Source organism: Galleria mellonella, unplaced genomic scaffold (assembly GCF_026898425.1).
Source record: "Galleria mellonella isolate WM207_F2 unplaced genomic scaffold, CSIRO_AGI_GalMel_v1 utg213, whole genome shotgun sequence".
Lineage (NCBI taxonomy): Eukaryota > Metazoa > Arthropoda > Insecta > Lepidoptera > Pyralidae > Galleria > Galleria mellonella.
In genome coordinates, this window is record NW_026442039.1 from 2,394,741 (window position 1) to 2,412,034 (window position 17,294).

The 17,294-nt window shown below is 33.7% G+C and overlaps 1 protein-coding gene across 5 annotated transcripts in view; it reads left to right on the plus strand.

The window, feature by feature from the left end:
• The window catches only part of LOC113511740 (GATA-binding factor C), a 118,497-nt gene that overhangs the window by 76,164 nt on the left and 25,039 nt on the right, over window positions 1–17,294 (plus strand). For all 5 annotated transcript variants that reach the window (XM_026895449.3, XM_026895448.3, XM_026895451.3 and 2 more), the window contains exon 5: window positions 15,810–15,944. In XM_026895449.3, coding sequence (XP_026751250.1) covers window positions 15,810–15,944 — 135 coding nt within the window. The remainder of the gene's footprint in view (window positions 1–15,809; window positions 15,945–17,294) is intronic.

The following is a 17,294-nucleotide window of genomic DNA, read 5'->3' on the forward strand; positions in this document are numbered from 1 at the left end:
GAAATACATATATTAAAAAATAACATACCTTCTCCACGTCTAAAAGAGCAGAAGTCAAGCATCGACCGCTTATTTCTAAGTTTCTATGGTTTAGGGTTGCCACTGGTAGTGGCTATTATTTTACAATTGTGCATTTATTTAGATTTTATTACAATATAATCTATTCAGTATATCTATGATTTCATTCGATATAAGATATATCGTTTAATTAATTAAAATTTATTTATATAATAATTATAATATTAAATGGAAATTTAGAAATCAAGATATTATTATTATACTAAATTTGCCATGTGGTCTTGGCACAGAACGGACCACCCCTTCCTTTCCCGTGGGTGTCGTAAGAAGGAAACCTATGAGGAATGGGTAGCAGCGTCCCGCGTAAAATATTACCAAAGCCTAACTGCGGTTGCTAAGTCGCCCGCTAAGCGTGGCAATTACTGGTAAAACCTTCCTTATAGGAGAGGCCTATGTTTAGCAGTAGACGGTTAAAAATTGATATAATAAAAATAAAAATAATTGTACTTAATAAGTATGATAATATATATGAGCTCAGAAAGTACTTATGCTATGAATACTTCCTGACTAGAGATTTAAAATTTTTCATTCTTATGTCAAATCCTATTTAAAAGATGGTGACATTCGAAAATTCTTTATGTCTAATAGTGAATAGAATAAGGATCAAGCAAAACAATTCAAATAATTGATAAGTTTGCAATGTAACTTTGTAAACAAATTAGTGTTTTTTTATTAATGCGCATATTTTATTTTTTTTTTTATTTAGGACGTAGCTAATAGAACAGGTTTTCGGGTAAACGAGTTTTTGTTATTATTTTTTTCAATACGTCCGATTCTGTTTCATTCACTTACCCCTGCCCCGGCAGGCCATCATTCGTGATTGCTTTATCCCACTTGTTTCTACTATGGATGCTTTTATAGAGACATTTGATTAATCTGTTTTATAAAACTCACTTTTTACTTTTATTGATGTACAATTCGAATATTCATTTGTCTAAAAGATCTGATGGTCAGTCTGTTTTTATTTTCGTTTCCAGTCTTGTAATCACGGTATTAGTTATTTTAATGATGTCAACCCTAATCACGCCGACTCGGTGGCTGGCGGCAGTACAGAGGAATTATTAAAAACGCACCAGTCAACATTACGTCTGTACGGATGAGGAGCTGTCAGTTTACCAGCGCGTGCACGCTTGACTACCGTCCGACGTCCGCTATCCACTACCCGCTACCCGCCACCCGCCAATCGCTACCCACAAGATGCCTGCTGTCCAAGTCATAGGCAAACAACGTGCTAAATCACCTTGCAGGTTAATCTATTCGTGTACATTTTTAACTAGGTACTAAAGGGACTGGATTAGAGGTAATTTAATTGTCGGCAGGCAATTGCTTTATAAGATGTGGAATTGTTAAAGTTTAATATAATTATGATTATTATAGTTTAGCACTTGGACAGCACACAATTATTTTTATGTCAGTGGTTGTCATTGTATTAGAAAGGTTAAGTACCTTTCTGAGTAAGTTTTTTTAAAGGTTTCTAATTTAAAAAATGGATAACCGCAATTTTTCTGTACTACTACCTACATCTACTGACAGTTTCTTCTTTGAATTTTTAAAGTTTGTCCTTATTGAGTGACCATATTTTAAATGAGTTTCTATTATGTATATATTATACACAGGAAAAGTAATTTACAGTTAATATACCATTAAAGTGTTTAAAACCTAAAATAACTTTATAATGATTAGCGGTAAGATCGTCTTTTATATCACAGCCCATTCGTATTTGACTGTATTTATTATTTTTTGTTACTATTTCTATTTTCATTACGAATTAAACTATGCTATGAAATGTCTATAAAAGTATATATAATAATAATAATAATAAAATATGGATGTTTTAAATATGCCGTATATTTGTAATAATGTTCTAGACTAGTTGTATCTCATGACTTTGCCTGCGAAAATCATTATATAAAATATTCTATTTGCTAAGTTAGGATATAACCTATCCGTGTAGGAAATGTAGTTAAACCCGTTTAATACTTTTTGTTTAAATGAGAAATAAATATCTATCTACTATTATATACTGCAGGTATAGATTGTTTTAATGGTAAGGTAACCAAGTTTATTTGATTTTTTTTTGTTGAAAAGTTAAACAAAAGCACTCTCTAAATGAAATTAATAAGAAATTGAAACAATATCATCATCATAATCGATTTTTTTTGTACTAATATTGAATACTAGCAGACTGTGTCATAGCCCTGTCAATTATTGATTTGTTTACATTTTTTTTCTTAAGTTTGGTAGAGCTACGATTATTAACTAGCAATGTAGTGTCATGAGGTATTGACAAGTTAAAAATTTCGAGCGTTCCCAGTCCGGCGTAGGTACCCGAGACTAGAGTCGACGTGTTCGTTTACATGAACATGATATAGATACTTACTTCCACAACAATTGCTATTATGTCTCCTTACAACTAAAACAGAATTTACATAAAAAAGAAAGTAAATTATTCATTGCAATTGATTTCTTCAGATTCTATAAGAACTAAAAAAGGGTTGGCTTAATCTCAAATTTCGAATTATTAAATTTATTTATTTTCGGTAAAAGGAGGTTGAGATAGTTTAACTCTTGATATGAAGTTTGAAGACGTTAGAGAGTTCATTGAACTCTTCAGAGTGAATTGTGTGTTCTAACGTTCCCAATTGGAATATTAAGAAACAAAGCTTATAAAAGAATAGGAATGATTTTTTTCCCCACTTACATACATATATAGCAAAGCAAAAAAAGAAAAAAAATAATTTGTTTTTCTTAGAATTACTACCACGAGTTAAAGATTAAGCTACTCACATGAAGTTGCTTGTGCAATTAATTTGCATAAAAGAGAGCTTTTTGTAATGATCTCGTCTCAGTTTCCCGCTTAGTTGGCCGTTATCATTTCTCGTTAAAAATGATCCAATTAAAGGGTCCCGCGAAGCTTCAATAAGTTTAACCGAAAGCGAGTTTACAATCTTGCGCACACCCATTGTAATAACGCATGCGCCCTCAATATTAAATTTTAACAAGGTATTAATTAAAAAAACTAAAGCGAAATATCTTTAAATTTTCTCAGGGCGCGTACGGCCCCCTCGCGTTATTTTATTTTTAATTCATTTTATTCGGCGTTGGCCGAGCGGCCGGTAACGCCCACCGGTGATTTAAAATTTTGATTTATCGACGCGGGCGCAGCGCGGGATAGTGCCGGCCGCGCATGCGCGCCACGCTGGTAATTATAAATATGACGCGGTGCTAAACTGTGCGAACTGACCCGTCGACCCCTTGCAAGTATCGTTCGCACTCCCGCGACTACGTGTATCTCATACTATGTGTTCTATCGAAAACGAAATTATCCTTTCCACTTTGATATTAAATTTATGTGAGAAAACTACACCTTCCGAGGAAGAGACGTGTAGAGCTTTGTGTGATTCTACTGAGTACATAATTGTACGTATTTAATCATATTTTCTTTTTACTCGTATGTTACGAAGCAGCAAAGTATGTATAATTATATTTCAGTTTAAAGGGCAGAGAGGATTGTGCAGTCACTGATAGTTATATCAGTGTTTGCATTATTCTCTCTAATGAGTTGATAGTATATAGGGATCGTTATAAGTCTTCATTACTTCAACTATTATATTTTTAGCCATTGTCTAATTCTTTACATTCCCTGTGTATGTCTTATCCAACTCAAGTAATGCAATTACCCGGCTAGGCAGGGAGTAAATTGTCACCGACTTTTATCCTATCTCTTGCTTCATTTATTTTCGCAATTCCTTGCATACATGCATGCCAATTTTGAACACTCCCGACACTCGGTTTTTTCCTTATCTTCTTCTTCCTTATTTACTTCTTCCTTATCTATGATCCATCTGATTAGACATGAAGTTTTTATTTTTCATAGTAGTCGAGTAAACTATTATTTTTCCTTTACCTAGTGTCTTCCTTTATCTTTGTGATTTTTGTATTCAAAAAGTGATCTAGTTATGTTACGCGTGTACAATAAAGCAAAGGTCTGTTTTCGCATATTAAGTGGTTCGGCAAAAGGCAGCTGGTATATTTACGACTTCCCAGTACTTCACTCGCGGCATCGGTGCACCTGTATTGTTTGATTAATTGCCATAGGCAATCCCAGTGTCATATAATAGTATACATTGCCTTCCAATACGCTCGGATATTATAGTTCTTATTGGAACTATATAAGGTTCACGTTCGTTTTGTGACTGGGCTGTGTCTGCCTATTTAACAGCATGATTCGCGGTATAAGTGAGAATTTGTGTTGGATGTCAAATATGCATATCTACTTACACCACAATGCTACTAAAGCTTTATTTATATAGCAGCCATGGTATTTGGCGGTTATGTTTATGCACTTAACCCTTTTGGTCGACATTAAAAAGAAGTTATTTTCTATTTGTTTTGGTGTTCCGTTTTGCATAATTTGTATTAACAGCATTTTAAGTTACTTTCCACAAATTATTATTAATATTAGAAGAATATAGAGTACTAACTCAATTTATGGTTTGATGATGGATTTCTTGGGAATCTCGTAAATCTATTTCTCTATGAATGCATGTAGTAATTATGCAAATTTCTGGGATTGATGCTACAACACTAGGATTTTAAGCTCTCGTTTCATTAGACCCAATGTGAGGTAACATAGTATGCCATACAGTAGTCGTGTGACGCGTCTTTGAAGACGCCTCCGATGTCCTTACCCATTCAATGCAAATTTGAGCGTTATAAGAAGCGATACGAGCCGGAATTACCAACGTTTAGTCGCCTCCGGAACATAATTTCGGGTTACTTTGCAATTTCACCGAACGTTGTCAGGTTTTGGATTTGAATGTTGCCAGTGTTATTAAATTATTACATTAATTGTGGTGTTGGTAAGTTTATCCGATTTACGATTATAATTTTGATTATTATTATTGATTATTTTGTATAAAAATTAAATAATTTCTGTACTCATTTCTATTTTAATATCCTACTATTATTTATGCGGAAATATACCATTTTTTGCTGTTTTTAGATTTAACAAATTCGAATGAAATGTGTATGTGTGGGCTACATTCTGGATTTACACATAAGGTGGCTATAAATATCCAAATTTTTGCGAGTAAAGTCATGGAATACAGTTAGTTATGTCTTTCGAATAGTAAGTAATAGCCTAGTCCTTAATAATATTGTAAATGTAAAAATAAGTCTGTCCAATTTGTGTGTGTGTATGATACTTAACTGATTTAGACAAAATACAAAAGAGTCATATCATACCATTTTTAAAGATGATCTAATAGCTCGTTGACATTAAAAATATCTCCAATGGAATGGAAAACTGCGTTAAGAAACTAAATTAATTCGAGAGAGTAGTAGCTGTTGGATAATTCTCTGCCACTTTGAATTTAAATATCTTCGGCGAAATGTGACTCTAGTACGTACCTTTTACCTTGCGACATTTACACCTTTAATATTTTACGATTAGGTATATGAGTATATATATTTGGTAAATGGCATAAATAATAAAATAAAATACTCAATAATATTATAAATGTGAAAGTGAATTTGTTTGTTTATTTACTTGTTCGTTACTTATTAGCTCTTTAACGCTTTAACCAATCGCTATAAAATTTAGTACACACGTAAGTACTATATATTTTTTTTTATACAACTTACAATGGCAAACAAGCTGACGGTCCACCTGATGGAAAGTGGTAACCGTCGTCTATAAACATGAGCAGTACCATGGACATAACAGAGAATACTGTTATGCCCATGATACCCCCCATGCGTTGCCATTCCTGAGGACTCAGATGTTATTCCTCTGTACCCTGTAAATTCACGCCATATCCCACCCTTCAAACCGAAACACAGCCATGCAAACACAACTGCTATACGGTTGAAACACGAATGGGACAGAGGTACCCAAGCAAACGACTTTTGTATAAAGTCTCCCTCTGGTGTATGACATTGAAAACGACATAGACTACTTTTTATCGCGACCAGTGAACATATACTGGTTACGTTTATGAAGTAACGGGTAACAACTAGTTATAAATACATATTAACACTTATAGTGAAAGTCTTAGCAAAAACCTATTTTAATTAGACTGACACAGCGTAAATATGAAATGAAGTCAACTAGTTAATACCATCGCTAATTATTATCACATGGTTGAAAGTGCTATCATCATGTTACTATCAAGATGTAGTAGGGGAACGTTCGTCATACCGTAGTGACGTGACAATGATGCATGCGCCTGCGCATCACTATGATCGATCTATCAACATTGCCGCGATCAACTTTAGTTTTTGCACAATATTATTATGCAATAAAAATAAAACAGGTACATACATATCTACATAATAATCACGCTTCTTGTACGTCCTTGAAATTTTTGGCTATTTTAATATTGCACAATAAAATTGTTATTTTCAATTACTCTACGTCTTTATTATACCTACTTACCTACCTCGTCGATACTAAAACATTTAATTGTTTAACATTTAACATGAATACTGATGAAACGGTATAAATTTTTTTGGACGTGAAAAATTTATGATGTGATAATTTTATGACATTTTTTTTTAAAGAATTCAGTATCAATAGTGAATAAGTTATAGTAAAGTAAGTAAGTAAGTAATAGTGAATTCAATACAACCATTTTGGTATTCTTTTAATAATAACTTAAAACAAATGTAAATAAAGAAATTAATATTAAACATATTCTTATATTAACAGATGCTGGTGATTATAAATATTTACTGGAACATTAATTCGGATTGAATGTACAAATAAAGACTTTTTAAGAAAAAAATTGGATGAATAGAATATTTTGTATTTTGTACTAGCTGTATCCTGTGGCTTCTTTCACGTGAATTAGTATATAAAACGTCCAATATGCTAAGTTAAAATATAACCTACCCGTGTACCAAATTTCATTCAAATCTTTTTAGTACTTTTTTGCATGAAAGAGTAACATCCATCCATCGTTATAAACTTTCACATTTATTATATTAACAGATTTAACAAATTAAGTGTTTATAGTAATTTCTAAATTAGCCTCAGTGTCTTTTTTTATTACCATTGCTAATTACTATCACATGTTTGAAAGTGCTATCATCATGTTACTATCAAGATGTAGTAGGGGACCGTTCGTCATATCGTAGTGACGTGACAATGATGCATGCGCCTGCGCATCACTACGACCGATATTACAACTTTGCCGCGATCAACTTTAGTTTTTGCACTATCTATAATGTTAAAACATGTAATGAAACGAAGATAAAAATAAGTGTGTATTTATGTTTGTTGTTTTAAAAATTCTAGTCTAATAGTGGTAACAGAATTTCATTAAATTCTCCGCTAAAACAGTTTTATTAATTTATATTTGACATTTATTAAAATAAAATATCTTTAAGAGACAAAAATGCCTAAAGAAATTATGATTGTTAGTATTAAGCGAAACTTTTAATTTAAACTATTCAGTTTGAATTAACTTAAGATATTTTCTTTTTCTTTTACAAAAGTAGATACAAGGTATAAATATTGTATGTAAAATAAAGGAATAACGTTTCTTATGTTATTTATAAAAAAGCGTGTATATCTAGTATGAATTATACATAAATAATTTTGTTTATTAAGTGTTTACAGTAATTTATAAAAGAGGCACACCGACTATTAATAGAAATATCAAAAAAGTGTTAAATTTTGTAAATTATTTGTTTATCACACTTTACGTATACTAATTAATAATAAATGCAGATAATTAATAAAGATATAAACGGGAAGATAATTTTATTTATAAATAAAACAAAAGCATAGAACAACACTAGTTTGTTCTCTGCTCGTTTTTTAGCTTTGCAAAAAACAAAGCTCCATAGTTTATAGGGCTCATACTTTATGCAATAAGCGTGCTTACATCACGAGGAAATTCAATTTAGATTTTTTACTGTAGCCCTTTAAACTAGTTTGATCAAACCCTATACAGGCATGCCATTTAATAAGTAATTAAGGATAGAAATGTTCTGCTTACTTAACTACTTACAATGTAATTAATTAGGACACGCGAATTATCTGTTTTCTTTTTAATTAGTTACTTCACATTTACTTATCCTTGATGGTATTTTTGTTTTGTGTGTAATTATGTTTTTGAAATCAATAGATCGATAAATTTTAGGGTATAAGGAGAATATTAGATATCACGTATTATCTACTTTTTATACTTATTTAAATATTTATACTTGATTTTAGTAAAGTTTGTATATGAGGTATGCTAGTAAAATTATACCAATGTTGTTAAATACTGTAGCTTACTTAGCCTTTATTCATAAAAACGTCAAATCTCTCAAAAACCGACACTAACTATTGAACTGTTTTGTCTCTTTTTTTTACACTATTCCCTATTTGAAAGAATGTGAGAAAACAGTGTAACAGTTAATGTATGTTTGTAGAAGATTTAAGTTTTTATGAATAAGATGGTACGTATTTAGTAAAGATTATGATTGGTATAGGCATTAAAGACTTCAAGAAATAACAAAGAAAAAAAACAAATTGTCACATTTATAATATTAGTAAGCATTCATTGGTTAAGTAAATATTACTTTGTTATATTATTTCTGGTGAATATCATTCATGCTGATTACTATGAAAAGAAATTTGGCAACGTCAACGACGCGGGAGCGTGACGTCGCGACGTCGGCCGACTCGCGGCGGCGGCGGCGGCGGCGTGTCGATTACGAACCGAATGTATTTCGATGGTAATCTCGAACGACCGACCGCCGGTTTGATGTGTCAATCCGCCGCGGCTCGATCGGTATCGGCCGATAGCTCCTATTGGGCAACCGACACGCTTTGTTATCCTAACGGATTTATAAAATTCGACAGCCCATGAACGAGACCACGCGGACAATGCCGCCCACCTTTCGTTTCATATTTCCGTGAGTGCTGCATTCGCAGTCCACCTACCTATATTTATTAAAGGTCACGAAAGAAACATCGATGTTCGGTGTCAGAGCACGATCTTATGAAAATCGTGATGAATTCAGAAACAATCGAACTAATCGTAATTTTCTGTACAATCCGGTATTCGATATGCGACCGGCCGACGCTGCGATCCGCACACAAATAAATCGTTAGCGATTTTCCCAACATGGCTTCCGCGGTACGGCCAATGGGAGGCGGGAGGCGGTGCGGGGGAGGGGGCTACGGTGCTGCATCTTCGTGTGAAAATTTAAAAAATTACGAGCATCGCATTTATTTTTATGATCGGTTCGACGATACATCGCCCGCCGACGCAATGGTGATAAACACCGAGTCAGACACGACACCGCGTGTAAATAACTTAACAATAAATAGCCTGAGTCTGTGAGTGACTCTTTGTATTGCTTTTTTAACCGTTTACAAATAATATTTCTTATTGAAGTATATTTAGCCTTTCACACCGTAATATGCTATATTCCTTACGGGGTTAATAGAAAAAAAATAATGCTAAAGTCATTTAGGCTCTCTCTAACCTTTTATATGTTTCTTGTATGTATGGATGAACCATTAATAAATGTAAGTTTATGAGTTTTAAACTCGATAGTAATTATTCAATTCTTACAGTGTTATACTTACTACATACTCGTTCATTTTAAATACACGTTCTGTTAATAATAATCATCAAAATTTGATCGTGGCAAATAAAATATCAATATTAGCTTTATTAGGACGTACAGCTATACTAACCTTCTTAGACGAAATACATATAAAATAACTAATATATCTTAAAAATTATGCAACGTAAGAAATAGAAGGTAAAAAATGTCCTTGTTTCCATTGCCTAAATATTAAGAAGTGCACATTACCATAAAGCTAACGTTTATGTACTGAATAAATAAACCACAATATAACAGCTCAAAGAACCAACTCACTACATCAAAGTTTTGTCGACCCTTGCTCTATTCCAAGAGCCCTCCTACATAACCTTTACATCTACATACAACATGCACACTTTGAACCACTTTATAGTCGGCATAGCTGAAAGTAGTCCTGTGTGAGTGAACACGATGAAAATCTTTATTTTCACGCTCTATCTCTCTTTATCTAATCGCCCCGGTCAGATAAGGACGGAACGCCGGAAAAACTGGCGCGGGGCGAGGGGTAAAGGCTACATCGATTCCGCGCTTTCACTGCTAGGGGCCGTGTAAACCTTTAAAAACACCAGTTTTGCCGCGCGATTGTCATCTCTAACTTTATGCGGATAAGAGGGAAATTTCACTACGGGGACAGCTCTGGTAAATGGATTGCCTCCCCCTTGGGGGTTCTCGTAGTGGGATCTAGATGGCGTAGATATGCTGATACGCGGAGCTGTGTGGGTATTGATGTGACGACGTTTTTGTTTGTGTGTGCAGCGCATAGGTTTGTATTTTCCGACTAAAATCGTGTAGGTATGTTGTGTAGAGGACTGTTTCTGGGTAGGTTAAATTTCGCTTGTGTTTGCAAATATATGAGGGGCTGTAGGTAACCGTCCCTTTTTGTAATATAATTTTATGTTTGAGCATAGATAGGTAGATAGATTAGGGAAGACGGAGGCTGTGATTTGATTTGATTAGGAGGTGTTTGCAGTAGGGTCGGGGGAGATAAGCCTGATTGGATCACGAGAAGGGCAGGGCTTTATGGAAATATGTTTTTAATGTGGGTGGTTTATTGAATTAGTCGTGTTCATATGAAGCGACGCGAGACTAATCCGTTTGATGTAACCGGTCCCGATAATTAACTGTACGTACATATCATTGCTTTATTAGCTAAACGTGTTTAATGAATTGTTTATGTAAATTCATGTATTTATATAGAATTGGAAAATATCTTAATAGATAACTTCCAGCTTATTAACACTCAAGGATAATACAAGATTCCTTTTGTTTATTAAAACAGTTCTTTTGTGGAAGAGTCGTTGCTTTTCTAATAACAACAATTTGTATACAAAGTTCCATTGAGTATTGACAATCGCCATTATTAACATGCTTTAGGATAGTTTATGTGATATATCTTTATTTATTGTTACCTGCAATTTATAGATGATGAAACTCCAAAATACGAACGTCAAACGAATAATTTAACACGTGTCAAATTATTTACAATATTTAATATTAAAAATTATAAGATATTAAGTTTATATACTATGTTATATATTGTGTACTTTGCTATTAAATACATTACTAATAAGAATGGTAATAATAGGTTTGTGTCTATAGGCTATAGTGTATTTTAGGATAGATAAACATTATTATAAACACGTTGGGACTCAATCTACATCTCTATCATCGAATGAGATTATTCTCAACTTGTAAAATAATTGGGTCGTTATCCCTACAATAACAACAACAAAATCTGTCCACTGTTTTTTATCAACGACATTATCTAATCCAAAATGATAACAAAAGGTTGTTTTGTTGTATATATACAAAGGAAGCCCTTGATGTTGTCACAGCGCATGCTCTTTGAGTTTACACTACACTGAAAATTAAAGTACCAGCGTGACAATATGCACTGAATTTTGTCTATTTGTTTGTATATTGGGACATTTTGTCTTTGTCGGCATGTTTTCTGTATGCTAGCTATTTTTTTCCGTGATGTCTGTACGATATCGATCGTGGAATGCTGTTGACAGTGAAATGGGTTGAGAAATTAATAAAAGTCTTTCGTTATGGGACAAGTATACGCATACTCCGCATTTTTGGGTTGGGAGTTTTTTCGGTATCTCCCTTGCTCGTATGACCCGAATAAATAATCCAACACATAAAATTTACGACGTTTTCCAGTCATTTCAGCGTTTGAGTACCGAAAGTAATTTGCCCATAAAATTACGAGTAAACAGCCGTTTTTCTAAGGAAATAAAACCATCCAGCGCCCTGGTAGACGGGAGCGGGCGCTTGACTTCTGTAATCGGCTTATACTGAACCCCTCTGATTTAGGAGTCGTCACCCGGGACAGGGTGATGCACCGCCCGTTACATTTTGATGGGAATCCTTATCTAAAGATTATGAAATCCGTTGCGGGCAATTGGGGCTGTACTGTCTAGATTAGATAAACTTTTATTACATTTACAAATAATGTTCGAATTGAGTTTTCTTTTAATATTTAATAATTGAATTATTTATTAATTAAAGTACTTCCTCAAATAAATTACTGTATCAGTGATCTTATTATTATTATTTCTTGTAATTATTTATATTTATAATAAGTTTACTATTGTAATCTTTTGGAGGAAACAATAAAGAGTATCTATCTATCTTATTGCAGTATACAAAATTTATACATTATTACAGAAATTCCAATTCTAAATCGTGAGATATTACGGTTTTAAATTGAAAAAAAAAAAATTGAATTTATTATTTGTTATTAAGAAGGAATTATAAAATATTTTATAGATATATACCTACATGATTGTATTATAGAATTACATGACATTACATTACATTGTGGGTTAGTTAAAAGTAATATAATTAATATTACTTTTGACCTAATTAGATTAAGGTTATCACATAAGATTTCACTATCGCACCGCTCGCTATCGGCAGGGAATCTATTCTTACACTTTAGAACCAAAATGGTCACGCACAGTGCGGTTTTAGAAGAGCAACCTCCAGCGAGCATTCAAATTGTGGAATGATCTTCGTGCCGAGGCTTTCCTTAGAGACTATAGCATGGGGTTCTTCAAAAAGGGCGTATTAAGGTTTCTTAAGGGTAGGCAACGCGCGTATGGTTTTACGTAACATAGGCTACGGTAACCCTGTTTATCATTAGACGGGCCGTATTCTTGTTTGCCACCAAAGTAGTATAAAAAAAAACCCTAAAATGCTGTATATACACTCATTAGTAGCCGAGATTGTACATTGTCATCAATAAAAAGCATAATTCTGTCAGTGTTTCTTGACAATCGAATATAAACGTTTCGTATGACATCTAAGGTACGATACAAATGGAAGTCTTGGAACAGGCAGTGGTAAGAAAAAGTGCTGGTTGTACGGTTAATATGGCGAGCTCTAATCTCGTCGTGGCACAAAGGAGCTGCCATGACGCGGCGAATATTCACGCAAACCATTTAATATTTAGGTATTACAATATGCAGTTGTACTTTCGGATACACAAGTATTTGAAATAATTTATAAATATATATTGTTTTTAAATTGGTAATCGTCAAATATTACCTTATATCTGAGCTGCGTTCTAAATTAAGAAACATATTTTTTTTTTTCACTTAGAGAATCGCAAACAAAAAGGCTATTCTAATTATATTGTATTACAAAAATGCTTTTACTCTTCGACAATAAATATTATAATAAATGCCTTTACCTTACCTGTATCGCCATTTAAGGCATTTTCAGAGGTTTATTTATATTTGTTTTAACATGAAATCAATTGAAGATTGCAATTTAAATTCTTAAATTATTCTTTTATGTGCTGTACTTATACAGTATATAAATGATATCTAAACATTTGAAATGATGTATAATAAATAAATATAAAAGGAGTGAATATTTATCACACTATTCTAGAGAAATAAACTATTTAGTATCTAATTAATTTTATATTAGCATTAAATAGAAATAATTGTGGTGTTGGTTTCAATTCTTTGGCTAAGAAGTCTTTTATTCTGCTATATCAGTCATAGATCTTATGTCTAGTTGAAGTTAAATCTTCTCCTGCGTCCTATCCAGGAGTCACTTTTTAGGAATTTAAGTGTACATAAAATTTTTTGATATTTTTAACTATCAAGTACGAAGAGTGTCTTATTTTAAATTGATGTGTCCAGAGTAATGGTAGAAAAATATCTCTTTAAACATGTTTGGAGTGCGACTGTCCAGGAAAAGCTGGTATAGTCACTTACGATATTAAATCGGACAATAAGCTGCGCCGCTGCAGTCACGATAATCTTTGGTAGGTAGTATATATTCGATTTGGTTATCAAGAACCGAATATTCGATGTCTCGAATAGTCCAACTCGTAATGTTTCACGACGTCACTAGGTACATACTTTTTGTCTGATAAATGACATGACAAATTAATGGTTTTATTATGAGTCAGATTGGTTCGCTCTTTTATTTTCGTGTCGGGTCAGGACGAATGCATTTTTAATTGAGTGAGGCACTTTTGTAGACTGTATAAAACGGCCACCGCATGCCGTGGATATTTTTTATTTGATTGACGGGTAGTAATGGGCAGGTGCGTAGAGACGTCGGCTATAGCTACCTCGCTTTTTCGTATCGACGTTCCGAAATTGTTTTTGTGTGTCGCGTCGTTTTGCGACTGGCATACACTTACTAGCGTTTTATACCGATTGTTGTACGAAACGTTAATGGGGTACTAAATTTCGTTGTAATACCATGTCAGTGTATGCATTTTTTATACAAATTAGTTATGTTTGTCCTCATAAATTTACAACAAATTTCAGCAGGTGCTTTTTTAAATAATTATCGTGAAGTATTGAAGTTGGCGGTAAACAGCAAACAATATACAAACCTCCAAGTTAATACTAAAATAAAATACTATTAATAACAAAATTAATAATTTAAAAATTGTATTTGCACTATCTATAAATCTTTGTAATATTCTCTTTGGTATTTAACTTCACATTAATTAATAAGAACAAAGCTGTTTACTTATATATGCAGCGTTCATTAATCATATCTAATATTTTCTTTATTTATATTATTACAAAACAAGCACTTGCATGTGATACTTACTCGACTGTTATAATTAATTAAAGTATACTAATAACAAAATAACTTATACCTGCGACTTGGTTTGTTTCATTTCAACCTTTTTACTCATTTTCATAAACCTTAATAAGGGGAGTTTTGCCAATAATTTCCACGCTTAGCAGGCGAATTGGCAACTACAGTTAGGCTTTTAGAGATGTTTTAAGACAGACGCTGCTTTTAATCTCTTAACTATTAATCTCCCTTAGTCGCCTCTTACGACACCCACGGGAAGGGAAGGGGTTGCTTATTCTATGCCGGAACCACACGGACACTTTAGTGATAAATTTGTTATATTCTCAGTCCTTAGAACTACTTTATGTTTTTTTTTCTTTTATTTAAATATTTCTGCTCTCTCAAGTTGTTTAGACATTATAGTATTGCGATCTGGTATTTGGTTTATTTCATCCTTATGAGTAAATTTAAATTAAATTAGTGAAGCTTACCATGTTGGATTTAAATAAAATGTCGAGTGTTACCTTCGTTGCAACAGTAATTTTTTTTTATGATAATTACGAAGAGAATGGCAATAAGCAAGTTGACGTGCCGCCTGGTGGAGGTAGCAATTGCAAACATTGCAGAATAGACTGTGATGCTCTTCACGCATTACTATTCCAGAAGACTAACATCATCATAAGCCTTTAACTGTCTACTGCTGAAGATAAGCCTCCCCTTGGTGTGTTTTGGCAGTAGTTGCCACGCTTGGCAGGCGGATTAACAACTGCAGTTATGCTTTGGATTTGTTTTAAGAGGGACGATGCTGCTTATCTCTCGTCTTTTCTTACTCGCCACCCACGGGAAAGGAAGGGGTGGTCTATTCTATGCCGAGACTATACGACAAGTCCTTCGTATATTTTCACTGTCATACTTAAAACCGAAACAGTCATGTGAGTTTGACAAAGAGTAGAATGGAGGTGTCTAAACAGTTGACTTAATTGACAAATTGTCCTGAATGCTCCATCAGAGATGATAGTCGTGTTTATATTTATTAATTCTATTTATTTTTTTATTCACAGTCACTACAGAGTGCGGCGCGGCGAGCGGGTACGTCGTGTGCGAACTGCAAGACGACGACCACGACCCTGTGGAGACGTAACCAAAACGGGGAGCCTGTGTGCAACGCGTGCGGACTCTACTACAAACTGCACAATGTAAGTGCACTTATATACATTTTATGTGTGTCATTTATAACCGAAACGTGCATTTAAAATTGTTGCTTTCGTCTATTTATAAGAAGAGATATTCTACGCTAACTGTCTCGTGGCTTCACTGACATAAATCAGTATATTAAGGTATAACCTGGTCGTGTATTCAATTTCACTCAAATCCGTCCAGTAGGTTTTGCGTGAAAGAGTAACATACATACATGTTCACAAAGTATCGTATTTATAATAGTAGTAGGTTGGGTTCTTTATCGGTAACAAATTTATTATAATATTAATTTATAAAAATAAAAAAGAATTGCTGAATACTTTATAAGCACTTTTTTATTTCATACATGTACGCCGGTATCTTTTTTTATACCACGAAAGTGACAAACAAGCCTGATGGTAAATGATCAGTGTAACCTATGGACGTCTGCGAATAGGGGTATCATGTGTGTGTTGCTAACCCTGAAGAGAAGAATTTTAATCCACCTTTAAACTAAACTCTCAAACAGTATCTACTACTACTACTATTAGTTCGATATTTACCTGTTAAATCAAAACTAAAGTAGATTGACACCATTCTAAAAGTGATTTAAAGACTCTTAAATACTCCCCCTCGAGTTCGCTAACTCCTATTCCCGAGGGCTGATTCCCCCGAGATGAGATGACAGTATCTTGGTGACAGATAACTCGGGGTCCGCGCTCGCCCCGCAGCCGTCTAATGTGTCATAAAACCAAATACGATTGCCTCAAATGAATTACGACGGGATGAGATACCATCGCTAAATGTTAAATGAAAGATGGTATCTACTTGTAACAGCTAGGATTAACTTTCGCAATTCTAATACCTGATATTGAGTTGGTGATTTTTGTATATATTTACTTAGATAACATCCATCTAATTAGATACTTGATTAAGTATTGCATTGCTCTTTATTTAAATAGGTTAATGTGAGCAAGTACGATTTCTGTCTACTTTCGGCAAAGTTTTTCAATTTAGAGTTTTCAGTAACGTTAATGTGTCAAGAAAGTATTTTATAAAATGCTTTCTTTTATATTTGAGGGACATTGGCTGTTCTGGGGACTCGAAGATGAAGGCACAGTAGACAGGTTTACGAAGTAATGGACAGGGGTCACAGTTGCTGAAAATCATCTAGATGCCGCTGTTATCTATTCTCATCATAAACCAGTTTGTTGAATCATCCATTAAATGTTCATTCCTGAAGCAGTGGACATTTAATGTCTTCCCTTATAAGGGAGGTTTTGTTAGTAGTTGCCAAGCTTGGTAGGCGGGTTAGCAACTGCAGTTTGGTTTTGGGTCATGTTTTAAGAGAAACGTTGCTGCCTATCCCT